Source organism: Festucalex cinctus, chromosome 3 (genome assembly GCF_051991245.1).
Source record: "Festucalex cinctus isolate MCC-2025b chromosome 3, RoL_Fcin_1.0, whole genome shotgun sequence".
NCBI lineage: Eukaryota > Metazoa > Chordata > Actinopteri > Syngnathiformes > Syngnathidae > Festucalex > Festucalex cinctus.
The window spans coordinates 8441076-8466419 of record NC_135413.1 but is presented as its reverse complement, the minus strand read 5'-3'; the positions used below and the strand labels follow the sequence as shown (position 1 = coordinate 8466419).

Below are 25344 nucleotides of genomic sequence, written 5' to 3'. Positions count from 1 at the left end.
CAGTGACTTCCAGTGAGATGGCGCGACAAGCAGGACCTCCGTGGCTTGTTGACGGTCTGGCAAGTGCCGTAGGGGGACTGGTAAATGATTCACAATCTGGGCAGCAAAGTTCTTTATTTGAAGTACAACAGTCTTTATTTATTTATTTATTTATTTTATTTTATTTAATTTTATTTTTTAGTTATTTTTATTTTTTTTAAGTGTCTGCGATGACTCCTATAAATTAGGCTCATGCGGCATCATTGCTGTATGTCGGATTTACATTCAAGCCTTTTTTCTTAACTTTTGTTAGATGAAAGTGTGTTTTGGTTTGGTTGAACATTTTGTTGTTTTTTATGTAGTGTTTGATTCTCTCTTGTTTTCAGTTTTACAGTAAATTATGTGGGAATGGCCTAATAAAGATATGAAACCCAAATGTCTCCAGTATACAACAAAAACAAAGAATTGACATTGCCGCTCAAATACTTTTGGAGAGAAGAGTGTGCGTTTCTCCCAACTCATTACTGCTGCTGTGAACGATCTGGCATGATCAGTGCACCATTAGTAAATAAAATGAAGGATGCTGGCCTGCTTCAACATGTGACACGTCTCCCCAGGTGAAGCGGACATACTCGCAGGGAACGTACCGGGCCGGGGCCATGCGGCAGGTCAGTCTGGTGGGCGCCGTGGATGAGGAGGTCGGGGACTACTTCCCTGAATTCATCCGCATGTTGGAGGACTCTCCCTTTCTGGAGGTAGTCATTCATTCATCCATCCAATCATTCGTTAATTTTGAAGGCAGTGTGTAGCAAGGTTGCAAAGGGGTGAAAAATTGTCCTGTACATTTTTTGGGTAAATTTTCATGGGAATTTAACCTGGAGAGGATTTGACAATACCTTCCATTTTTTAAAATCCTGGTTTATTTCTAGTCATTCCTATAAAAATAAATTCTCGTTAATTCCCATGGAGTTTTCCCACTTTAGAAAAATCCTAGAATTTTGATACTGACTGACTTCTAAAATGTCAGTCACATTGCATCACTTTTTTGGTGATTTTTGTGTGTTTTGCCCCCAGCGTACTCTGCCCTGGGGAGCCTTCTCTAGTCTGCGGCTGCAGAGCCCTACAGAAAGCGACGACGGCCCCATCATGTGGGTCCGACCTGGAGAACAGATGATCCCCATGGCCGACATGCCAAAGTCTCCCTTCAAGAGGAAAAGGTGTGTTCACTTGTATGGTTTCAAAGGCTTGCAAAATTTCCAGAGAAATTTAAACTGTGGGATTTTGAAAAGTATTAATTATAAAGTGGAAACTCTCCGTGACAATTGAGTGGATTTACATGTAATTTTAAAGCTTTTGTTTGATCAATAGCAGACAATGAACTGCTTTTCTTTCCCGCATGTGATTGCATTACAGTAGGCCAAACATCAATTGCTCCATTCCTTTTTTCCCCACTTGCTCATACTACTGCAAATTTTGGCTCGCAACGTGTTAAAAAAAAAACAAAAAAACAAAAAACAAACGACGGCTCATAACTAGAAAAACTAGAAAGATGGGGTACTCATAAGTAAAGGTACCACTTCACTTACATGAAATCTGAGTGTTTGTCAGGATAATGGTAAAATATATTTCTCCCAACACTATTTACTTCCAAAGTTGTAAATTCCTGGTCCGTTGCTGTTTATTCTCCTATTAATTCCCATGGAATTTGAAAATTCCCATAATTTTGCAACCCTTATCACTTGCTTTTCTGGTTCGTGAGTCTCGTTTCTTCCGGTGTCCTGTCAGCGTTTCTCTCTCTCACCCTAGCTCATGATTTAAGATCAGCTTTAACTTATTTAATCCCAAGCCTTTTCGCCTACGTTTTACTATTTTAACTGTTTTTATGTGTATACCAGGGTTCACCAATCCCAGTCCTCGAGGACTGGAGTCCTGCAGGGTTTAGATGTTTTCCGCCCAATACCACACCTGATTCATATAATCAGCTTATCAGCATGCCTGATAAGCTGATCCTTATCTTTAGTATCAGGTGTGTTGATAAGCAGAAACATCGAGAACCGGAATTGGTGGACTCTGGTCTATACTTTTCATTAAACCGTTCTTGTCCAATCCCTCGATGATAACCACTGGTGTAAATTGGGTGCCGAACCAAGGCCATGTTGGGTTTCTGTCGCGGGTTTCTTTCACCCCAAACCCAAAGGTCCATTCCTCCACACCCCATCAAGGCTGGCAAACTGGCCATAAAAATACTGATCCTTCCCCTTCCCAAGAACTGCTCTCCAACCGCTTCACCATCTTTGAAGAACATGACTTTCCTCAGTTGAATCAGGATCGCCATCGCGAGGCGAGCGGTCGGAAACGGGAATCTAACTTGCCACTCTTCCCTGGCCCACCCGCCCAAAACCTCACCGCCAGCGGTCAAGTCCGGCCCTCCTCGGGTGGCTAAGTCTCCACCACCTGCCGTGATTCCACTGCCGGCTCCAGCTCCGCCATGCCCACAACCATCCAAGGCTAAGCCCCGGCCCTCCTCTCCTCGCTTCCTCTTCTTGCCGTACACCTTGATAATTGGGGGCACTATCATTAAAATAGTCAGCTTTTTATGGCCCTCTTTAAACCAAAACCTCTGAAAGACTGTTTTTATCTCAGGCCCAATCCCAACACTGGGGCGGCCAATGGACATTTTTAGCCAGGATCCTTCAGCTCAAAACTTAACTTCAGCTCACCTGCTCCACACAAGCCTTTTGTTGTATTGGCAATTTTAATCTGTTCTGCAACTGCTGCTCATTTTATTTTACTGACAGCCTTCACCCTAGCAGGCTGGGTTGCTGCATGCTAGCAGCCAACATTCAATATGCCATCCAAACCTATGTGGCAAAACCTGATTAAAGTCAGTACTGCCAAAGATAACCCTGTCTCCCGGACTCATTCCCCAGTTAACCTTAGTTGTGCGCTATTCAATGTGGGTTTATTACGCAACAAAATCTGCATTTCGTTTTCCTCACTGAATGCTGGCATTCTGCTAGTGCTATTCTTTTTGAGGCGCCCCCCTGACTACAGCTTCATATTCTCTGCTAGGCCAGACATAATGGGAGGTGCCGTTTCAGTCATGTATTCTAGATGCTTTCACATCTTTTGAATACCTGGCCATTGTAATTGGAACCCATCAGCATGTCCTGGCATTAGTAATTTATATAGACTTTTTCGACATAATTCTGTTTTTCTCTCCCAGTTTTCTGAGTTTCTATCGATAGTTCTGATTAAATATGACAAAATAGTCCTGCTGGGGGATCTGAACTTCCATCTTAATGATGTCACAAAGATTTCAAATCAATGGAATTGTTAGATTTTCTTTTTAGTCATAACTTCATCCAACAAGTCTGTGATACCAATGCACCTCGTTTTCATATGGTGTCAACCACTACTGTATCTACAATCGAACAGAAAGCAAAAATGTTTTGCACTTGTTATATTGAATCTCATTTGACAATTTTCTGGTGTCCAGTTAACAATGTAAACTGTTGCGTCGCAGGTCCAGCAACGAGATCAAGAACCTCCAGTACCTGCCCAGAGCCAGCGAGCCCCGCGAGATGCTGTTCGAGGACCGGACGCGAGCTCACGCTGATCACATTGGACAGGGCTTCGAGAGACAGACGACCGCCGCCGTGGGTGTGCTGAAGGCCGTACGCTGCGGAGAAGAGTGCGTGTTCACGCTTTTATACTGAATTGTGACTGGGCTTCACCATACAACTTAACTATACACAAATGTTGGGGGGGAGGGGGCAGCGTTTGCAGCCAACTGACCATTTTATATTGGCCTGCCACATATAATTAGAAAATTAAATGGCCCATTCAAAAGATTAGAAGAAAAAAAGTTCAAATAGTTTTGCAATTAAAAAATTAAATGTAAAAAAAAAAAATCGAATGTGAATATTCCACTTTTTAATTTTTTTGTCACTAAAATAATGATTAGTATTATTTTTTATATAATCGGATAACAATTCCAACTTGATATTGTGTTTTACTGAAATGACAGAGTTATGGGGTATATGCCACGGAAGAGGCGGGACGTGATTTTGCACAACAGTTTATTTCCGGTCCAGGTTGCGAATGCGCAACTGAGGGGCACAAAGTCGGAAACACAAGTGTTTTTGACGCAGCCCACACGTCGCAAACCGAACCGGAAACAAACTGATGTGCAAAAAAACAGTCCCGCCTCTTCCGTGGCATATACCCCATAAAACAGCATTTCTATTACTGAAGAACTCCTCTAATAAATACCTTAACCTGTAGTAGATGCTATTTGAGTTTGTGTTGTGCTGCTGCAGAGTCCCAGCTGGCTTGTTTGTGTTTATGCTGAGTGTGTTTGTGTTTTAGGAGCGATACACCTGCGCGTATCACCAAAGACGTGGTGTGCTTTCACGCCGCAGACTTTCCAGAAGTGGTCATGAGGCTGCAGCTGGACCTCCATGAGCCGCCGCTGTCTCAGGTGCGTACACAAAAGAGCCAAAAATTGGGTGCTACATCCTAACAATGCTCAAGTTGTCCTGTGTACACTGCATTATTTTTGATGACAACATACTGTGTGAAAACTGAAAACTTCATGGTCTGACCTAGCTGTTTTGGTGTAGCAATTTTCTCTATGATGTCGTACTTACTTCTGGGTGGCCAAAGCTCAAACATTTGCACTTTAAAGAAATTATCGCATCACGTTTGACCAAGGCAGATTGATTGCGAAAACAATAAATGACTTCAGTGTTAATTTTAGCCTTCTGTTCTGTTAGTCCTAAAACAATGAATTGAATAATTGTATATTTTGATTCCAAAAAAAAGTCAAAGCAAAAGTGCCTTGCACCATTTCACTACCCTGACCAGAACCCGGTTACTGGACGTCTGTGCTCATCATGGATTGTCCATAACGAACACCATGTTCAAACATAAGGGTGTCCATATGTGCACTTGGCACCAGGACACCCTGGGCTGTGATTCGATGATCGACATTGTGGTTGTGTCACCGGATTTGTGGCCACATGTTTTGGACACTCGGGTGAAGAGATAGACGGAGCTGTCAACTGCATTAATTGCATCTTAAACAACTGAGACAAACTAGTGTGTACTGCCGCTATAGGAAGCTGAGCTATAAAGCCCATCCCAATCCCTTATCCTAGTTTTGTCATTTTAAGACACGGTGTCTGCCCATCATATTATGGATTTTTTTTGTTTTTGATTTAAATATCATGTATTGTATCATGTATCAGGAATGTTTAATGTTTTTATAGGGGCTAGATCAGGTGTGTCAAACATACGGCCCGCGGGCCGGATCAGGCCCGCAAATGAGTTTAATCCGGCCCGCGAGATGATTTTGTAAAGTAAAAAAAAAGAAAATTGTGATGTCGGACTAATTAATCAGCTGGCCACAATCAAAACAAATAAATTTATAATTTCACAAGCAGTCCTAAAATGAGCAATGCAACTTTGTAGGGGAATCGTCGTCCTGGACGTCATTATTTTACACACAACTTAAACTACGGGTTGTTTAACACGTTTATGTCGGTGTATGAGTCCAAAAAAATAATAATAATTAAATACGTCACAAATTCAATTACTGGTAACACAGATATGACAAGGATTAACATCCTTATAACATCATTAACTGCACCACGCAATGCATTCTGGGAACAGTATACTGTATATGCAAAACAGCTCGATTTAACAAGTCCGGAAAGTGCTACATACCATTTGCATTTGTGTTATTTTTCGGAACAATATGATTACAGTTGAGCTCCGTAATTTAGGGCTGGTCCACGAAAATCTGCGTATAATTGACGGCAATCGTTTTTAAGTTATATACCGTTATTTTCCCGATGCGGCTCACTTGATAATATATTTTCCTCCATGTGGCCCCTGAGCTAACATGAGTTTGACACCCCTGGGCTAGATCATTCCCTCACATTCTGTGCTCACCAACATCCCCTAAAACTTTGTCCCTGTTTTGCATCCTCAGTGCGTCCAGTGGATCGACGACGCCAAGCTCAACCAGCTGCGGCGGGAGGGCATCCGCTACGCCCGCATCCAGCTCTACCACGACGACATCTACTTCATCCCCAGGGGTGTCATCCACCAGTTCAAGACTGTGTCGGCCGTCTGCAGCTTAGCCTGGCACATCCGACTCAAGCAGTATCACCAACACGACGCCATGGAGGAGGAATTAGACAAGTGTTCGCCTAGGGACGTTGCGCTGCATATCAAGGAGGAGGAGCTAGAGGAGAAGGTGATGAAACTAAAGGAGGAGCTACCTTCACCACTGCCCTGTAAGGAGGAAGATGAGTCGGAAGCACTAATGGAGGTGGAAGAGGTGAAAAAGGAGGATGAGGAACATTGTCCATGTGAAGTTCAGGAAGAAGGAGACGCTTCATTAAAGCCACCGCCAATCAGCAAGGAGACAGGACAGGACTGGAGTAAAGAGTTATATGAGAGGAGTAAGGAGGAGAGGGAAAGGATTAAAGAGGAGAAGGGGGGGAATAGAGAAGAGGAGAGGAGTAAAGAGGAGAAGGAAAGGGGTAAAGAGAAGGAGAGGAATAAAGATGAGAGGGAAATGAGTAAAGAGGTAAGAGAAAGGAGAAAAGAGGAGAAAGAAAGGACTAAAGATGAGAAGAAAAGGAGTAAAGAAGAAAGAAAGGACAGGGTTAAAGATCGAGATAGGAAGCATAGAGTAAAGGATAAGGACAGAGAGAAGGTGAAGACAGATTTAATGGCGGCGGTGAGGAAGGACAAGGAGTCGGGAGGAGGCGGCGGTGTCGGCGTCTCAGTTTTGTCTCTCAACTCCCGGCCTGAGGAGACGCGAGATGGCTGCAGACACAAGTTATCGCAAGGTAAGAAGGAGAAGAGTGGCCACCGGTCGGATGCTTTCACGCCCAAATCCGATGCGTCGGCACCCAAGTCGGACCCCAAAGTCTCGCCCAACAAGCCTGCTCAGCTCAGACGAGACGTCAAGAAAGAGGAGCCCAAAAAGCTCCCCAGGACACTCATTACCTTTGATATCTTCAAACCCATGGAGGCCCACCAGACGGTGGCGCTCTCCTTTAAAACTCACCATCACCCCCACCACCAACACAGCAATGCCAAGCCCGCAGACAACCGGACGCTGGTTCCCTTCAAAGGGAGCAAAGTGAAAAGTGGGCCGCCACTTCCGGACTCCCAAACGCAGCAGCAGCAGCACTCTGTGCTCAAGCAGACCCTCAAAACTCACAAAGACTTCCTCATATGAATATTGGTGAGTATTCTACGCGCATGTACGTGCGTATGTGTACACTACTCTGGTAAAGTTATGGATGTTTGGCTTTTTGGGGAAATTTCGGGGTGAGCCTAAAATGCAGAAGAACCTTACAACCAGGTGAACTTAATTGCAGTTGGAGCTTTTCTAAACTGTTCACAACAGTTGTTTGATATATGAAAAAAAAAATCTGAGAACTTCCACTGCAATGCCTTTCTGTGACTCCACCAGTCTCTATGTTGCAACCTACTGATGTCACTATAAGTTCCCTCACCTCGTCCTGAGACTGGCGGAGTCAGAAAAAGGCATAAAAGTGAACATCCTTGGAAATTGTTATAAATGTTTTGCAAAAAGTAGTGACACTTGTGAACAGCTTTCAAATGAAGTTCGAGTAGAACATTTAGCTTGTCCCTAAATTTCACTCCAAGCCAGTATTTCCCAAACTTTTTGGGGCAAGTGTACAAGCAGGATGCACTCCCACATATTCAAACGGAGGAAGACGAATGTTGGCTAAGTAGCTCGCCTCGCATTTTATTTGTTCTGCGAATGTACGTCGGCGTCTGTCAGTGCCTGCTCTCTACTTGGCTTTTTTTTTTCTTTTTCTTTTTTTTCTTTTTTAAATAGCACCTACTGAAGGTACAAGACACTCAGTTTCAAAGCAACCGTTATGGAGTTAAAATCATGCCCGGAAACACACAAAATGTGATTTACGCACACAAAATGTGATTAACTCACACAAAACGTCATTCACAAACTAATGCATTTTATTCTACACACACAAAAAAGCATTTCTACATTTGCAAAAAAAATATCTTTCAAGTATGCAATAAAAACTTTTGAGTGCAAAAAAAAAAAAAAATAATCCTTTGCGTACGTAAAAAGTAGTTCTACAACTACGGATAACAGTCGTGTGACTTTTGGCACTAATATTCTGCCAAGCAGTTGTACGTGCCAAAACCCAAAGATCCACACGCGCAATGCCAGTAAACTTTACAGCAGGGATCATTCGTGAAGTCTGTAGCGCGACTAGACTTAAAGCCAATTGTAACTTATAATCGATTTTAACTCTTGATAAAACAGGGCCCTGGTCTGCCAACACTTCATTAATCTAAAGTCGTTAATAAATAAATAAATAAATAAATAAATAAACTGCTTGGCATAATATTAATGCCAAAACTCACGTGACTGTTACCCGTAGATGAAGAATTGCTTTTTTTTTTTCATACGCAAATGATTATTTATTTATTTTTTGCACTTGAAGAATAATTTTTTTGTACGCGTAAGTTTTTTGTTGTATGCTTGAAAGATGTTTGTAACTGAAGAAATGCTTCTTTATTTGTGTAGAACAAAATGCATTAGTTTGTCAATGACGTTTTGTGTGCGTAAATCACGTTTTGTGTTCGCAGATCACAGTTTGTGTATTTATGGGATTTTGGCATGATTTTAACGCCATAAACCTTACACGTGCACACACACACACTAACAAAATGAAATGGCTACACAGTAATGAACTTCTTCTGAATCATGTTTGCCCTTTTTAAAAAATTTAATTGTTTCGGCTTGAAGCACTCCACAAATGGTGATGCATGAGGGTTTTTTGTTTTGTTTTGTTCGGATGGTTACTTCCAGGCAAACAGGCTGTAAATTATTCTGTATGTACCAAAAACTGTACAGCATAAATAGATGTTATTAGCACCCACATGAGGAAATGTATACAGAAATTGCATATATTTTTTTCTAAGATGAGTTTTATTTTCCATAGAACTTATTTATTTCATTTAACTCTTGTTTTTATTTGAGGCCAACGTACATGGACGTTGTTGTTGTTTTTTGTTTGTTTGTTTTTTTAAGTGTAAATACATTTTATTTCTTAAAATAAGACTTGGTAGTGTGATTTATACTCTGATCGGAACCTCAATAAATGGTTCAAAAATACGGATGTCACTGATTAATATTTGCCGCCTGGGTTCTTCTCGCGACTGCTGTTTTAAAAATGTAACTTCTGCCTTTTTGTAGATATAATACAATTACCAGTTAAATACAAATTGGACTCAACTCAAAAAATGTATCTAAAATATTAATTACAAATGTACTTCAAAGTGAAATACAACTGAACAATACTTCACAATCACCTGTGCTGGATCCAGAAACAAAATATTTACACTACTAACATTCACAGTTTAAACTTTGAATTCAGTAATTCTTCTGTGCACCGCACTTTGCAAATCTCTGATTTAAATACGTTTATTGTGGGTTACGAGTGCATAACGACAACTAGAACACAAATGAAATAATTCACAAGCGAAAACCAATCACCAAGAATGTGTGGACAAAGTGCAGTTGACCTTAAAGAATGGTTACGTTGACAGATGTTGCACCAGCTGTGCAGTAAGGAGTGTGTTGCATTCAAGTGTCACACTGAGTTTGCATTGTCTGTTATCAAGACCCTCAAAGTCAATTCCAGCAGTGATCTTTCTTTTCCCACCGTGTCCTTGTTGTGCAAATACCCCAAAGAAGAAGACAGACCGAGATCAAAAAGATGCCTAAGAATTTGGAATTCAGAACAAATTAGAATGTAGCTTTTGTATGGGGGAAAAACAAAATATTTCAAGAATAATATTGCAGTGTGAGGTGAAAAACTGGCACAAAAGGAATAAAAAGAGATTCTCATAATATGGGCACGAGGTATACTAAAAGAACTTATACCTGAGGTAAGATGCATTTCAAGAATAGTGCATTTTTAAGTGAAAAGTTTTTTGATACATGGTACAGTTGTAGGGAGTTAAATTAGGGTAAAAATTTTTGTACTTTGAAAAAAAAAATCAAATTTGCAATTGAAAATTCATGTTCTTGAATTTTGCAAAGTATAAAAAATATATTCAAAATAAAACGTATTTATTCAAAGTAACAGTCTACCGTTATTTCAGTGACAGGCAACTTGCCACCGCTGTGAATCGTGTGAGAACTAAAAGTACAAACTTTGTGTCAGTGAATGTGTACTTAATAATCCTGATATAATGGTTAAGGCGATCACACTGACAATGCAAGGCCATGGGTTCGCTTTCCGCTCTGCATTTATAAAAAAAATAAATAAATTCACTACAACCTCTTGACAGCAGCCTGTATATTTTGAGGGTTATGCTGGTCCGGTGACTTACCAATCAGAGCCATTGACTGCAAAATCGGGAGAGTTGCCGGTCACAGCAAAACTATCCTTTTTATTAAAAAAAAAAAAAAAAAAGTACATTTAAAAACAGAAAATGAGCCCTTCCTTGGAGATCTATTATGTGTTAATTCAACGCAAATCGGGAAATTAAATACAACCGTAAATTGTACAACTAGACAGTTTTGCCTTGACTGAGAAGACGTTCATATCTTCGTCCATTGCTGCTGCAGCTGTCTTTCCGCCCCTGAGCATCTATTTCGAAGCAATATTTATGATTCTACGGGACTTCCGAACATAGATTTAGATGGTTACGAATGTATGACGACAGTGGAGATGAAAACCAATGGCATGATTCAAACCACTGGTGAAATCGCTGCACACCTGTGCACCCAATTGACCTTACCGTAAACCACGCCAGCATGACCAAGTAAACCAATCAAGACGCAAGACGTCATGTCTGCACCGGCAGGCAAGTTTTGTTACGGACAAACAAAGCAATCCATATTTGATATATAGATTATAGTGTAGGACTAGATGATAATATCCCTCTATCGCATACCTAAGACTGTGGGATAATCATGTGAGTGACGGCACCCTATGGGTTGTCAAGTGGGCGCCCTCCTTCCTCAATGTTTCTCTGATAGGCCCACGACATCTCAAGAGGGTTCAGGAGTGATTCCTAGCGTTCCAGGATCACCCCCTGGATGCCGACTCTCACCTGATGGCCCAGCTGGTGTCCTTCCTCCTTAGCCAGAGCCACTGACTCCGTCTTTCTGCCGCTTTGGAGAGGTCCTTGATGGCCTGCCGATGGGCATTCCCTCGTACTCCCACCTCTCGGAGTAGCCTTGTTGTTAAAGTGGCTACAAAACAGTCACGTGCCCTGCTGAGCTTCCCCCACTTCTGGTCTTAGGGCCTGAGGGTAGCTTTACCCTCCCCTTCTCGGATGAATGGTGTTATTGGCCCACAAGCTGTAGGGGGAGGGAGTTTGTTGGTGCTTGTTCGCTGATGTTCCAACACTTCTGCAAGACACCGTAACGTAACACCTGGTTGTGCCGCCAGGTGTACCAACCTTGAGTGAGGCTGGTCGTGCAGCCAACCAGGATGTGCTTCAGTGTAGCAGGAGTTGAGCAGAGGGAGCAATTAGGGTCTTCACCATACCACTGGTTGAGGTTTTTGGGAGTTGGCAAGACATCGTAGGCAGCTTTGATAGTGAAGCTTGTCCTAAATGCCTCTGTCTCCAACAGTTCCTGCCAGGAGATCTTCCTCTTCTCCACTCCCTCCCAGGTCATCCATTGGCCTTGTCTTGCTTGTGCCGCCGCCTTTGCACACCTTACCACCTCCTCTTGCTGGCGCACCTCTTGAACCACCAGCGCTCGTCTCTCAGGTGCAGTGGCCTTGCTTCAAAATGGATTGACAACTGCACCAAGACCACTCCTCCCTTGCTGCACTCATCCCACGATATCCCTGTGCTTGAGACCTGCTTTGGCCTGTTGAGTTGCCTCTGCTGGTGTCCACTTTCTCCCAGTAGCCAAAGGACGGGCAGCCTGGGCCACGAGTGTGTCGGTTGAATCCAGCAGCGTCATCTCTAGTCTCACCTTGGCACACTTGTATTCCTCCACCAAACTGGACAGGTTAATAAGAAAGTTCTTTATCCAGGCAGGCATCTCAAAATACCTATTAGAACTTTATTGTCCTAACATTGAAAATTCTTTCTGATACATTCGACTATAGTTTCTTTTTTCTTTTTCTTTTTTTTATGCTCAGCATTTTACACCTCTATAGAACTTACTTTACTGCTAGTTAAATACGGAGAAATAAATTGCTATAACCTCCTGATACAAATGGATAGTCAAGTATAGCAGTCCTCTGCAAAGTGCTTTGTGTCTTCAACAAATCACCACCTACTGGAATTCATTCAAAATTGGCCGAATTTTTAACAATTGCGACCATACAGTATAGAATAAGGGTATGAGACTTGAGCATTCAAAAATAAAGTTATTACAGCTTGCACTTTTTTTTTTTTTTTTTTAAATAGAACAACAGCCCCTGTTCCAATTTGGCACAGTCTTGAGACCATCTTGTGCATCCTGGAGGTGATGGCACACAGCCAGTTGCACCCTCTCAAGATGTTTTTACTTCAATGAAAGCATTTTTTTTTAAAATTCATTTTGTGCGCATAAATACATTACAATAAACTTGAAATGTGATGCTGTCGAGCCATGTCTCATTTTGCACAGGAGCAGTCGCGTATCGTGTGTCGCCTTGAATGATAGACATGTCCACCAAAATTCATGTTGAACAGTCGAACAAGTTGATGGGGGCATTTTTTTTTCTTAGTTTAAAGGTGACACTATTGAGTTAGTTTTGGGGAGGGCTCTGCTTGGAACCCACAAATACCAATTTCACTGAGTGTGGGGAGTGGACCCATGAAATGAAAGAGAGAGGGAAAAAATGTCTGTTGGAGTCATCAGTGGAACGAAAAGTCATGAAGAATGCGAGCAAGGAGAATGACCAAGTTCAGTCCCTGCGTGGGCGGAAGACACTGCGTCCCAGTTCCACCAGGGCGCCCCCCAGGAGGACCCAGAGGGGCACACACACCACACTGAGCCACACGTCGGTAAGCCTCTCTAGGCGGGAGCATAGGCTCAGGCAGAAGGCCACCTTTAGCCCGACGGCCACAAGGTACCACAGTCGGCGGGCTGCACCCGGGTCGCCCTCACGTGGTTCCGGGTCAGCCTTGCACCGACCAGCCAGCTTGACCAGCAGGAGGAGGACGAGGACGGTGTCCAGCGTCCACACGGGGAGGAAGATGAGGAACCAGTTCCACGTCACCTTGGCGTCCAGCTTGAGGACCAGCATGATGAGGAAGATGAGGCTGAAGATCCACGACAGGAACACTCGCTGCACCAGGGACATCTTCATCGACAGGCCACGGCCGTCCGCGAGGCCAGGACCTGAGAACAAGTATAGGAACTTCAACATGAAATATCTTGTCTTTCTAGTGCATTCAATTAGCAATATTGTGATATTGGCCCTTGCAATAAGCATATCGCAAAGGCATGCAGTAAGTTTCATATGGAATTGTATGCTTTTATCTGAATTTGACCACTGACCAGTCAACCTGAATTATAAAACCTAATGATCTAGGTAAATTACAATTAATTAAGAATACATTGACTTGCTCATTTACTGCATGAAAAAATTTTAATTCTTTCATTACATGATAAAAATGTGATTTTCTTTAGGTACAGTGCATTAATTATTTCAACACGTTTATAATGGAGACCAGTAATGGTCCCTTGGGTTATAGTGTGATTTTATTGAAAGGTGCCTCAAGGGCTAAATTGGATTCGGAAATAAAAATGCGACTTTTGTTACGAGGGTTTGGCTGTCACTCCAAAAAAAACAACAAAAAGCACGTTAGCACAAGTTTAGAACGAAGACTATTGAAAACGTCTTACCGATCTCAGCAGGAGATGCGCCGCCACTTGGCTCTGGACGTCGGCTTCTGAGCGAACGTTTAACCAACAAGACCCTTTTGTCTCCGCTTACCGTAGGAAAGTATTGTTTGTCTTGAGGAGCGAGAACAGCAGTTAGCTTCAAGCTACTTTGAGAGTAACGTGAGACTTCCGCCGATACGGCGGAAGTGGAAAGATCATGCTACCTTTTCACAATGAGGCACATCAAATGAAAGACGAAATGTTTTTAAACTTTTTTTTTTTTTAAATCTCTTTTTCCTTCTGTATGTATTATCAAAACACATTTTATATCCATGAACTATATTCTCTTTTTAAAAAGCGCAGTATTTAATAATAATAATAATAATAATTAATTAATCTTTCCGGGGTTTTTTTTCATTTAAAAAAGGTGTTTTCTTCCAAAAACGTTTAACTGCTTTTCATTGAAACACATTTTTTCTCTTTTTTTTTTTTTTTTTTTTTTTTTTTAAAGCATGTAGCCTATCTATATTTGTAAAGAACTCAATTCCATGTCAATTCCGAACTTAACGCACAAGTCAAAATGTCGGTCAACTCGGTGAAAGGAAGCTCTCCGCTCATTGAAAATCATTGGATAATATGGATCATTGTAATATGATTTGTGATGATTATTTTTTATTTAAACGTGAAATGTCGTATGACTACTATAACTATCTGCCTGGTTTGTCACAGGCGAAAGCAATAAAATACGTTTGTTCTCACTGTGTAAAAGCATTTGCATTGCGCAAATATCAGAAATTCCCAGATGTTCAAAATTGTCAACTTCCAGTTTTTCTTTTTTAAAGGCATTAGCCCAAATTTACTATCAAATTTATTTTCTAAGACGTGTACCTCGTTTTTTTTTTTAAACGAGTGTCTCCACTTTTTCTTTTTAATATGTAGCTCTAGTTTTCCCTTTTTAAAAAAGAATACACAGTATAAGCTACCCATTTTCCTAACCTTTTCTTCTTTTTATACATTTTTATAAATTATTATATATAAAATATGTACATTTTGATTGCTTCTTTTCAAATATCTCAATTGTTTTCCCCTTTCACAAAGCATGCATCACCAATTTTTTCGGTTCATAAAGCATGCAACCATTGAATTTTAAATATATCTACTCAAAGTCAGAAAATAAATAACAGTAAAGTTAAAGAATGAGCGCAAATATTGCATTTTTTTTTTTTTTTTTTAGTTCTTTAAGAACTAGACACAACACGAGAAAAAACAAGACAAACATGATAATCCACATTTGAACATTTCATTTAAATCTATTTTTTTTTCATACCAGGCAAGTATAACAAATCAATATAAAGTACAACTCCAAAGATTGTCCAAAAAAGTAAAGTACAAAAAGATTGAGGTAAAACATTTTTTTTGTTGAAAAAGGATCATTTTTAAAAAGCCCTTATTATTCAAAGTTTAATATCGTGACCGCTTGCCTTTTTTTAAAAATTTTTTTATTATTTCTAGCTGTCTGAAAAACTAACAACGCACTTGTATTTACAAGATGCAAAATACAGTGTGTGAGACAACATTCAGTACAACTGTCTTAAAATGTAAACAAAAACCTCAATGCCTATTTATACAGAGCAGAAAAAAAGAACACCATTTAAAACACAACTGGTTCCCTTTGGACCTCTACAAGCGACATCATTAAACCAGCCCATTAGCCACATTAGCACAAGATGCATTGACCAAATGCAAAAATAACACACAACACTTCAAATATGTTGCAAATGTTGAAAAAGATTGCGTGAGAAAAACCTTAATGTCATTTTTCTTGGTCTTTTTTTTTTTTTTTTTTTTGAATGACATTCCTTTTTACATTCAGAAAAAGGATGATGTGATCCTCATTGGAATGAAGCTGCTCATCATTATTATTATTTCAGTCAATCAACGATAGAACAGAGGTGACCTCTCATCACCTTTGAGCCAACACAATCAATAAAAAGGAAAAGAATCATTTCAACATGTTTTCATCACACAGACCAGCAAACATGCATGTCCGCAGCCTGTGAGGAAATTTTGTGTTTCAAGGAGCAGGTAGAAGCACTTACATTTTGAACAGATCCAAATAAAAGGTGCAGATGCAATTTTTTGGAAACGTTTGACATGACGTTTTGACATTTTGATCATTGTTATTTTGAAAGCATGTATGAGCAATGTTGGGATTTTTGAGTCATTTTCAAAAAAAAGCACACATATACAATAATAATAAATCATCATATTTTTCAAATATCTTTCAATTTATAAAGATGGACTCCCCAAATTTAATTGTTTAATAATTATAAATTCTACACTTATTTCAAAGAAAAAAAAAAAAAAAAAATCTTGCATCTCCAAATTGAGATTTTTTTTTGTCATGAATCTGCTTTTCTTTTCTTTTTTCCCCAAAAAGCATGCATCTCAATTTTGTTCATTTTATAAAAGGCACATTCTCTCTCCTCTCTTTAATAATAATAATAATAAAAAAACATGTACAGTGCCCAGCATAAATGAATACACCCCAACAGGTTTGTAAGAACACCTTTCAGAATCCAGATTTTTTATTTATTTTTTAATGGGATACTATACTACAAAACACTCCCACAAATGTGGGCCATTGATTGCAAACAATAGTTGTTCATTAATATGCACAAAAAAAGTAGTCTTCTTAACAAATTTGTTAAAGAAATACAAATAAGTAGACCCCGAGAAAAAGCGTGACAACTTGTTAATTTCAGGCTAATTTCAGGCGCAAACACTGCAGAAAACATTCTGTCAAGATTTTGGAAATTGTTCTTATGTTCACTGAGATATTGAATAAAAGCTTTACATTTCTCAAAGGGGTTGTACTCATATGTAATTATGCTGAGCACTGCATCTCCACGTTTGCCCTCGAGGACATGTAATGCACATTTTGTTACACATTTTTTTTTGTGTATTTTTGTTAAAACATACATCTCATACATCATACACGTGAATTTTCATTTATCTCCAAATGTCGATTTTCAGAAAAGTAATAAAATGGCTCAACTTATTATTATTATTCAAATGTAAAAGTACAAATATTTGACATAAGTGCTTTTCAAATGCTAGTGACCACATGCATCTTAATCTAGATCTACGCCAAAATGTCGCTGTCCTTTCTTTGGCCCATCCAGAAAGTTTTGCGGAAAATGACATTTTTAACGTATTGTTCTTGTACACAATATAAATAAACAATCACGGCATTTTTGGTCACTTATCATAAGGAGTTTAACCTTGGTGGAGGTTTGAGTGTTCTTGTATTGAAAATACAGTGAACTCCTGCTATATCGCAGTTCATCAATCGCACCCATTATATCTATGGAGTTAGAATCATGCCAAAACCCCGTAAACACAAAAAACGTGATCTACGTGCACAAAAAAGGCGTCCAATATGTCATGTGACCAGCAGTTGACCAATCACAGCGTAGTAGTTCTTAAACAAGTTGGCCAACCTCTCTCTCAATTCGGTGCTGATTCAACAGCGCCCCCTGCTGTAAAGATCACTGCCAAAAGTCACATGACTTTTATCCGTAGTTGTAGAATTGTTTTTACATATGCAAAACATTTTTTTTTGCACTTGAAAGATATTTTTTGTTGTTGTAAATGACGATATGCTTCTTTGTGTACGTAGATCAGGTTTTGTGTACGTAAGTCACATTTTTTTTGTGATTACGGGGTTATGGCATGATTCTAACTCCATATATATCGCAGTGATTTTTGAATTTTACAGGATACAGACAAGTCTAAATTTAGAGTTGCACACCTTTCGTGTAGTACCATGTTGTGCCACAAAATGTCTGGCAGCACTAAGCTTTACTGGAAGACGCAGCGTGACAGAGCAAGAAGAGGCAGAGCAGGTCCCCTACTAAGCTGAGTAAGTCGTCATCGTTCCAACAGTGCAGCAAGAACATATGCTTGCAAGTTTGGAAGTTCTACTGCCCCAAGTGTGTTCAAGAAGCAGTTGTTAGTTTTATGATGACCTACCAAAACGGCTACGATAATTTCAGTCAGCCAATCTTACATAGTTTGGTTGAGTGTTAAGCTATGCAATTGTAATGTTCAACTGTCTTTTATTTTACGTGTCATGATAAACTAAACTTCAAATGGGAATGAAAAATAAAGAGGTTGAAGGAAAACTGTGCGAGAAAAAGTCTTCTTTTTGTTTCCTCAGTGATGTTATATCTCCCATTTTTTGACAAGAAAGTGAGAACTGGTGCTAAGGAATACTGTACTTTCAAAAGCGTGTTTTAATAAGTTTGTGGGAAGGGTAGAACACAGTCTTGTTTTCTTTAAGTTTTGCTATGGCCCCTGTATTGTGGATTTTCACGTATGGCGGGTGGGTCTGGAATTTATCAATAAACACGAGTTCACTGTAGTTTTTTAAGACTTGAACTTTTCTAATTAAATTATTTTAAAAAAGCAGCATATGGATGGAGAAGAGGATGGATTGAACGCCATGAAATGTCCAAACAATGATTATCATGCATGTGTGTGGGTGCGCGCACGTACAGCTACACCGTGCTTTGCCTGCTCTCGCGCCCGTAGCCGAGAGCCTCGGAGGAATGAGGCGGGAAGTCGATGAATATCCCGTCCGAGTCCGAGTCGGCGGACTGGAGCACTTGTCCGATGATGGTTTCGGGGCTGGACGACTCGCTGGGCGGCGAGCAGGACCCCGCCTTGCTGAGGTTGGTCACGGTGGTGGTGGCCTCGGTGCCGTGGAGGGCCCCCGACGAGTGCAGGATGGACGGGGACGACAAAGGGAGGTCCATCGCGGTGGCTCCTTTCGCCATCATGCCTGTAAATCAGTTATCGTGTCATGAGGGCGTATTTGCACTTTAGCTGTCACAAGTTTTCATTGGCGTGGGTTCCGATTGGCTGTCGAAACGTCCAAAATACGAACAAACCTTTGAACTGAGAAGCCACGCATAATCTGTTGGAGGCGGAGCCAGAGAGGTCGGAACTCGCCGCCAGCTCGGCGTAGTTCAACTTCTGCTCCTCCAGGCAGGAGATCATCTCGCAGGCCGAGTGGCGGCGAATTCCTCCGCTGCCGACCGAGCCGCAGTCAGCGTCGTACTCTGCCACGGGCGTCAGCAGCAGTGGGATGTTGTAGCTTTTCGATCGGACCACCGGGTTCTTGGACAGATGCTCAGCAGACTTGCACCACCCCCACTGGAAGCGCTTCTCTAGGGGAGGAACAGATTTGAGGCTGATCATCATCACCATCTTTCGTGTTGTCATAATATTCGGACTTTTTCAGTATTATCAAATTATGCCTTCTCATTTAAAACATACTACCTTTCTACAAAAACATGAGTGAATTCCTGAAAAACATTAACTTGAGGGCAAATTGATGTCAAAGTAATTTCTCTCTTTAAAAAATAGGAGAAACTCAAAGTAGTTGTGAATAAAAAGTCCTTTCACATGGCCAGCTGACTAAACAATTGCCTGTGCGTTTTCAACCTTTGTAGGCCTTCGTCAGGACAAGTTCAAGTGGCCTGTCATAGAACTGCTGGACACTAAGGATGTAACGATATCCAAACATTACGATACGATATCATGATATGAATGTCACGATACGATAAATAATTGTCCCGATATTGTTGGGAGTGGGGGGTTATTTAAAAAAGATCACAATATTGTAAAATAAAACGAGCTCATACTAAAAAAAAAAAAGAAAAAAAAAGAGCCCAATATTGTGCTTTTGTACATAACAGCAATGCATATAAACCACCTACAATCTCTAATAACAATATTGAGGTACTTTACTTGGTAATGCAAGCACACATCGATCGCTTCACAAGCAAATTATGTTCCCCTTCATCTGACAATTAGCATAGATTTTAAACATAGAAGTCCAAAACATCCCTATGAAAATTAAATTTCACTAATAAACTAGCCACTAGAGGATGCTAAAACTGCACAAATGGAAATCAACCTGACTTTTTTAACAGATGTGTTCCTTTTAAATATTGTGAACATGACGACGACGATATTGTGGCAGTTTTAATATCACGATATTGCCCTTATTGTTACATCCCTACTGGACACACAGTCAGCTGGTACAAAACATCCAATCAGCAAGCAGCAATATTTTAAAAGTCACTAGTAAAAATAAAAAAAATAAAAATTAATGAACAATTAATATATACACAATAATTTACAATATTTGCTTACAAAAGAGACCTTAAAGAAAAGAAATTAAGTCCAGTTCGCCATTAAGACCAGGAAAATCAGTGGCTCTTAAAGTGTAAATAAATAAATTAATTAATTAATTAATAATAAAAAAAAATAAAAAATAAAAAAAGACTCAGAAATACTGTATGTTCTGTACCATAGATAGGCTTTTAGAGTTTTCCTGCAATGATTGGAATATCATTTATAATGCAGTGCCATAGTATAGGGTGTAGACTGTAGAGGGTTAAAGGCCTTAGGGCGTGTTTGTGCTTGGCAAGTCTAGATTTCATTTTGCACTTACTTCTACCAATGTAGAAGCAGCCACAAGCCTACACTAACCATAAACCTGCAACTTGTTTATTTCTCTTTTATTTATTTTTCTTGAAAACTATCATTTTTTCCTTACTTGAATAGATGTGATTTTTTTTTCTTGAAAATATTTTAAAAAAAAACAATTATAGAATCTGATTTTTATCAAAAATAACTTTTTTTCTCTTTTTTCTTGAAACTGTACTAATTACATTTTTCTCAAATATACACTACACTACCTTTTTCCTAAAAAACTGAACTAAACTTTTTTTCTCAAAAGTATTTGGCCATTTAATTTAAAAAAAAAAAAAAAAAAAACATTTTTCTTGAATGTTTATGAAAAAATAAACTCCTATTTTATCAGATATATGCAACTTAAAAAAGACAGACAACTTATCTTCCAGATAATATGGTAAATACATTTTTCTTGGATACATACGTTCTTTGAAAATATAAACATCTAAAACTTTTTATTGAATATACAGTTTTTTATACAACTTTTATTCGCCACAAATATACTAGTTTTTCTTCAATGAATGATTTTTTTCTCCAAAATATACACTTTTTTTGTTTGTTGAAAATATACTTTTTTTAAATATATTCGGGGTGTTCTTAATATACAGTTTTCTCCATATGTGCTTTTTTTCCCCTGAAAATATATACAGTGTTCCCTCGTTTTCTGCTGGGGTTAGGTTCCAAAAAATACCCGCAATAAATGAAATCCGCGAAGTAGTTAGCTTTATGTTTTACAACTCTTATAAATGTTTTAAGGCTCTAAAATCCCCTACCACACAATTTAGACACTTTTCTCATTGAGGCATTTACATGTTCTCACATTTCTCTCTTGTTCAAACATTGATAATGTTCAAAACTTCATAAATTTTATAAAATGGGTATATTACTGCAAAAAAATATGCAAAATTGCACTTAAAAAAAAATCCGCGATACAGCGAGACCGCGTAAAGTGAACCGCGTTATGGCGAGGGAAGACTGTATTACAAATTTGCAAATATACACGCCTTTTTGCTTCTCCTCTGTTTTTTTTTCTTGAAATTAAACACTTTTTTTTCTCTGATATATGCCCAATTGATGAATGAATAAAAAGGTTATCTTAAATTAAAATTATCCTTTTTTTCCCCCAAGAATGTAAACTCCTTTTTACTCAAATATATAGTATAGTTCTCTTGCTATAACGAGTTCACTTTTCCCTGCCTCACCGTTTCATGGATATTTTTGTGTGCAATTTTAGATGCATTTATTTACATTAGTGTACCTATTTTTTAAATGTATGAAAGTTTGAACTTTGAGAGTGTTTAAGCAAGAGATAAATGTGACAAAATATAAATGCCTCTATCAGAAAGGTGTATAAAGTGTGTGGTGAGGTTTTTTTTTCAGCCTTAAAAACATTTAGTTAATGTAAAAAAAATAATAAATAAAGCTAAGCTAAGCTAATAAAACTACGCAAATTTCACTTATCATGTGTATTTTTTGGAATGGAGCACAACTGTTTCCTTGACTATATTACTACGTTTTTAAAAATAGATAGGACTTTCCCAAAAATGTCACTTTTTATATCTACTGCTTTTTTTCCTTGAATACATATATCATTTTTTTAAAGTAGTTTCTATCCCTGAGCCCAAAAATTATATCCGCGTCTCACCCAGAACACAGCAGTGGTCCTCAGCGTCATCTCCAGAGTAAAGCCCGTGAGTGCCCAAGTACGGAGAAACCACTTTCTGGACCAAAGACTCCAGCCGCAGGTAGTCTTCATTCACACCACGCGACTCGTGAACGCCCTGCAGCGACAAAAAAAAATCATCGTCAATACATCACACGTGGATGGATGGATGGAAAATATATTTTATAGGTCAAAAAGGCTGTGGATGCTTTACATGTGTGAAATGAGTGCAACGTTACCTGTAGGATGAGCAGCATTTGCGTAACAGAGGGCGGCACTCGTGCACGGGGCCGAGACAGGGCGTCCTCCAGCTTGACGCTCAGGACGATTGTGCTCCGGAAGTGCAGCAGAGCCAGCTGGCGGACAGACGGCTCCTTGCCCTGCACCCGACAACAACAACAACAACAACAACAACAAGGATCAGTGCAGTGGTGACAGGGAATTGTCCAATTGGAATTCAGGCTTTATGTGTTGCTATAGTCCAGTGTTTCTCAATACCGGTCCTCAGGCCCCCCCTAGCCAGCCTGTTTTCCATGTCTCCCAATTCCCAATGCAGCTGATTCCAATGACAGCTAATCAGCCAGCTCTGGAGAAGCCTGATAACGATCCTCACCTGCGTTGCAATTGGGAGACATGGAAAACAGGCTGGCTAGGGGGGCCTGAGGACCGGAATTGAGAAACACTGGACTATAGCAACACATAAAGCCTGAATTCCAATTGGACAATAAATCTAACACCCTCATACGCACACTGGAAGCAGTGCAGCCAAGTGAAACGCTACAAAATAAGGAGAATGTTGGGAATAAAAAAATAAAACAAAATCAAAATTAATTCCCCGTCACCACTGCACTGGGGGGGCCGCCGCCTGAGGACCGGAATTGAGAAACACTGCTATAGTCTGTCAATCTACTCTTCCCATAGACTTCAGAAGGCATGAGATTGTGTTTTATGTACTATATGCTATTTCGATTTATTTAATGATGTATTGATTGTGTCCTGCTTTATAATGATGGACGCGACTCAGTTTTGCCTTTTTTGTGTAATATTTCATGCTCTCTAGAATTGTGCAACGCGAGTGTGTTTCTCCCCTGCAACCAAAATGGCGTTCTCAAAATAACATGGACAAATCCCCAAACTACCTTGCAACGGTTGACAACACAATGTCATTTCTCATCGATTTCATCAACCTGAAAATGTCTTGTACATGTCTCAAGTGTCTCGGTGCATCGATGTAAATGGTTTTGTACAAGTACAGTTCGCAAAATGAAAAAATGCTCGCTTTGCTGGACCGCGGTTGACGGCTTCTTTCTTTGGTGGTGGTCCTTATGCATGCCAGATCCGCCGCACCAGCATCTACTGAAACTCAACAGCCTCTCCCTCCCACAGCCCCTTGAATCAGTGGGTGCTAGTGTCTGTGGATCTCACTTTGCTTTATCTATCCTTCCCTCCTTCCTCTCTTTAGTTTTTCCTCTGGTCACTTGAGATCTCATTTTATTGGAAGTTTGAGTTTTCTGGGGTTGGCATAAGACTCTGGTTTTGTAACCACGCAGGAGGGGTTTTGTTGGTGCTGGATTTCACTTTGATGGATTGGATGTACTGGCTTCTATGGATCTCACTCTGCCTTATCGATCCTTCCCTCCTTCCTCTCTTTAGTTATTCCTCTGGTCTCTTGAGATCTCGCTAAATTTGCTGGAATTTAGAGGCTTCCGGGGTTGGCGTAAGACTTTGATTTTGTAATCATGGGGAAGGCAGGAAGTGTTTGGTCGGTGCTGGATTTCACTTTGATTTATCTTTCTTTTCTCTTTATTTTTTTCTGACCTTTTCTCTGGTCTCCTGACCATTTAAACCTCACGACTCTGGCAAGATTCTGAAGTACCTGGTTAAGGCGAAGGGTAATGGGATATTTATAAGGCTTTAGGTGAATTAATGAGTATAAATTTATATGTATTTGCACGCACACGCACGCAAACGCACGCACGCACACACACACACACAAAAAAAGAAAAAAAAAGAAAAAAGAAAAAAAAAAGAATTAGAGCTCACTGATCGAAACTGATTAGTTTAATGGCTGCTCTCGCCAAATCATGTCAGCAAGATTTGTGTAGGTCGTCATATGCACAATAATCTGTCCAACTGTCAAAATGAATCAAACACATAAAACCTTGAAAATCAAAAATTCATGATAGTAACTGACAGTCAGGTGAAATTAGAACATGACTAACGAGAATGTGGAGGATGTATGCGATGTGGATGAAAACCTTGCGTGTTATGGACAGGAGGATGAAGATGGCGGCAGGGAGACAACACGACAGTCGTGAAAGTCATTATTTACAGTAGGGCTGGGTTTTGGTTTTAGTTTCCTCAGACGATTCGATATTGATTTTTCCCAATTCAATTCACTTCACTTCAATCTGATAAGATTAATTATGGAACATCAATTCTTCCTAAATGTCAAGGACATGATTACAAAAAAAAACTCCACAAATATTCAATTCCAAAGTAAATTTTGCTGAGGCAGTAACTAGTCAAATGATTTAGTTTATTAATGAAAGTAACACTATAAACTTCAAATATTCTGAATTGCCTTAAAGTGCAATAAGTCAGGTCTTTCATAAATGTAACAAAATACTTTTAAATTCATGTGTACAGTAAGAAGAAACAGTAAGAAACACACAAAAAAACATAAAAAAAAAAAATCGGCCTTTATGATGTTATTTTCTTAAGAATTCATGGGGGGGGGGATAGATATTTAAATAATAGATTGAAGGTTTTAAAAATCGATATTGGGCTTTCCCCTCTTGAGACGTTGGCCTACCTGGACGGGATGGAAGATGGCCTGCAGCATGGAGAGCACGTCGCAGAAGAAAAAGTCCCACGACTCGGCCAGAGAGTCCAGTAACTTCTGACCTGCAATTTGGAAAACAAAATAACACTTCGAGTTTGCTCCTTATTTGGAGCAAGGGGAGGGGACATTTTACGGAAAACATACCATTTTAATTGTTTGCATACAAATGATAGATCTTTAGTCATTTATGTCTGTTCCACTGACTGTGATGTAACAGTGGGGCTAATTTACAAAATAAACACCTCCGCACAAAGTTCCAGCTGTGTCTGAAGTACTCTCGCCTCAAACGTTTTGTTGAATAGACAGCAAAAGTTTTATGTTCTGATAAGCTGCAAATACTTGATTCCTCAGTGTAGTTGACGTAGAGGAGGGGCAGGGGGCAATTATGTTTGGGCATGTGTTCAGGGTTTTTCCTGTGTACAAAATTCAGAGGCG

At 39.8% G+C, this 25344-nt stretch overlaps 3 protein-coding genes across 4 annotated transcripts in view; 1 reads left to right on the top strand and 2 right to left on the bottom strand.

Annotated features, from left to right (window-relative positions):
- LOC144015563 (lysine-specific demethylase RSBN1L-like) overlaps nt 1-9181 on the top strand; it is a 92089-nt gene extending 82908 nt beyond the window's left edge. The window contains exons 4-8 of the mRNA XM_077515668.1: nt 597-734; nt 1054-1196; nt 3506-3673; nt 4351-4462; nt 5978-9181. Of these exons, the coding sequence (XP_077371794.1) occupies nt 597-734; nt 1054-1196; nt 3506-3673; nt 4351-4462; nt 5978-7240 (1824 nt within the window). The 3' untranslated portion in view covers nt 7241-9181. The remainder of the gene's footprint in view (nt 1-596; nt 735-1053; nt 1197-3505; nt 3674-4350; nt 4463-5977) is intronic.
- Nucleotides 9182-12077: 2896 nt separating this feature from the next.
- LOC144015571 (transmembrane protein 60-like) lies at nt 12078-14058 on the bottom strand. The gene is made up of 2 exons (XM_077515681.1): nt 13874-14058; nt 12078-13366 (listed from the first exon to the last, which is right to left on the bottom strand). The coding sequence occupies exon 2, from the start codon at nt 13332-13334 to the stop codon at nt 12930-12932; it is 405 nt and encodes a 134-aa protein (XP_077371807.1). The 5' UTR covers nt 13335-13366; nt 13874-14058; the 3' UTR covers nt 12078-12929.
- Nucleotides 14059-15138: 1080 nt separating this feature from the next.
- The window catches only part of prr5a (proline rich 5a (renal)), a 33569-nt gene continuing 23363 nt past the window's right edge, over nt 15139-25344 (bottom strand). For both annotated transcript variants that reach the window (XM_077515673.1, XM_077515672.1), the window contains exons 7-11: nt 24880-24971; nt 22304-22444; nt 22047-22182; nt 18808-19086; nt 15139-18698 (exon numbers count right to left, since the gene is read on the bottom strand). In XM_077515673.1, the coding sequence (XP_077371799.1) occupies nt 18415-18698; nt 18808-19086; nt 22047-22182; nt 22304-22444; nt 24880-24971 (932 nt within the window). In that variant the 3' untranslated portion in view covers nt 15139-18414. The remainder of the gene's footprint in view (nt 18699-18807; nt 19087-22046; nt 22183-22303; nt 22445-24879; nt 24972-25344) is intronic.

What these genes read in the sequence shown, in the direction of transcription:
- LOC144015571 (XM_077515681.1), bottom strand. Translation starts at nt 13,334, where the DNA reads ATGAAGATGTCCCTGGTGCAGCGAGTGTTCCTGTCGTGGATCTTCAGC.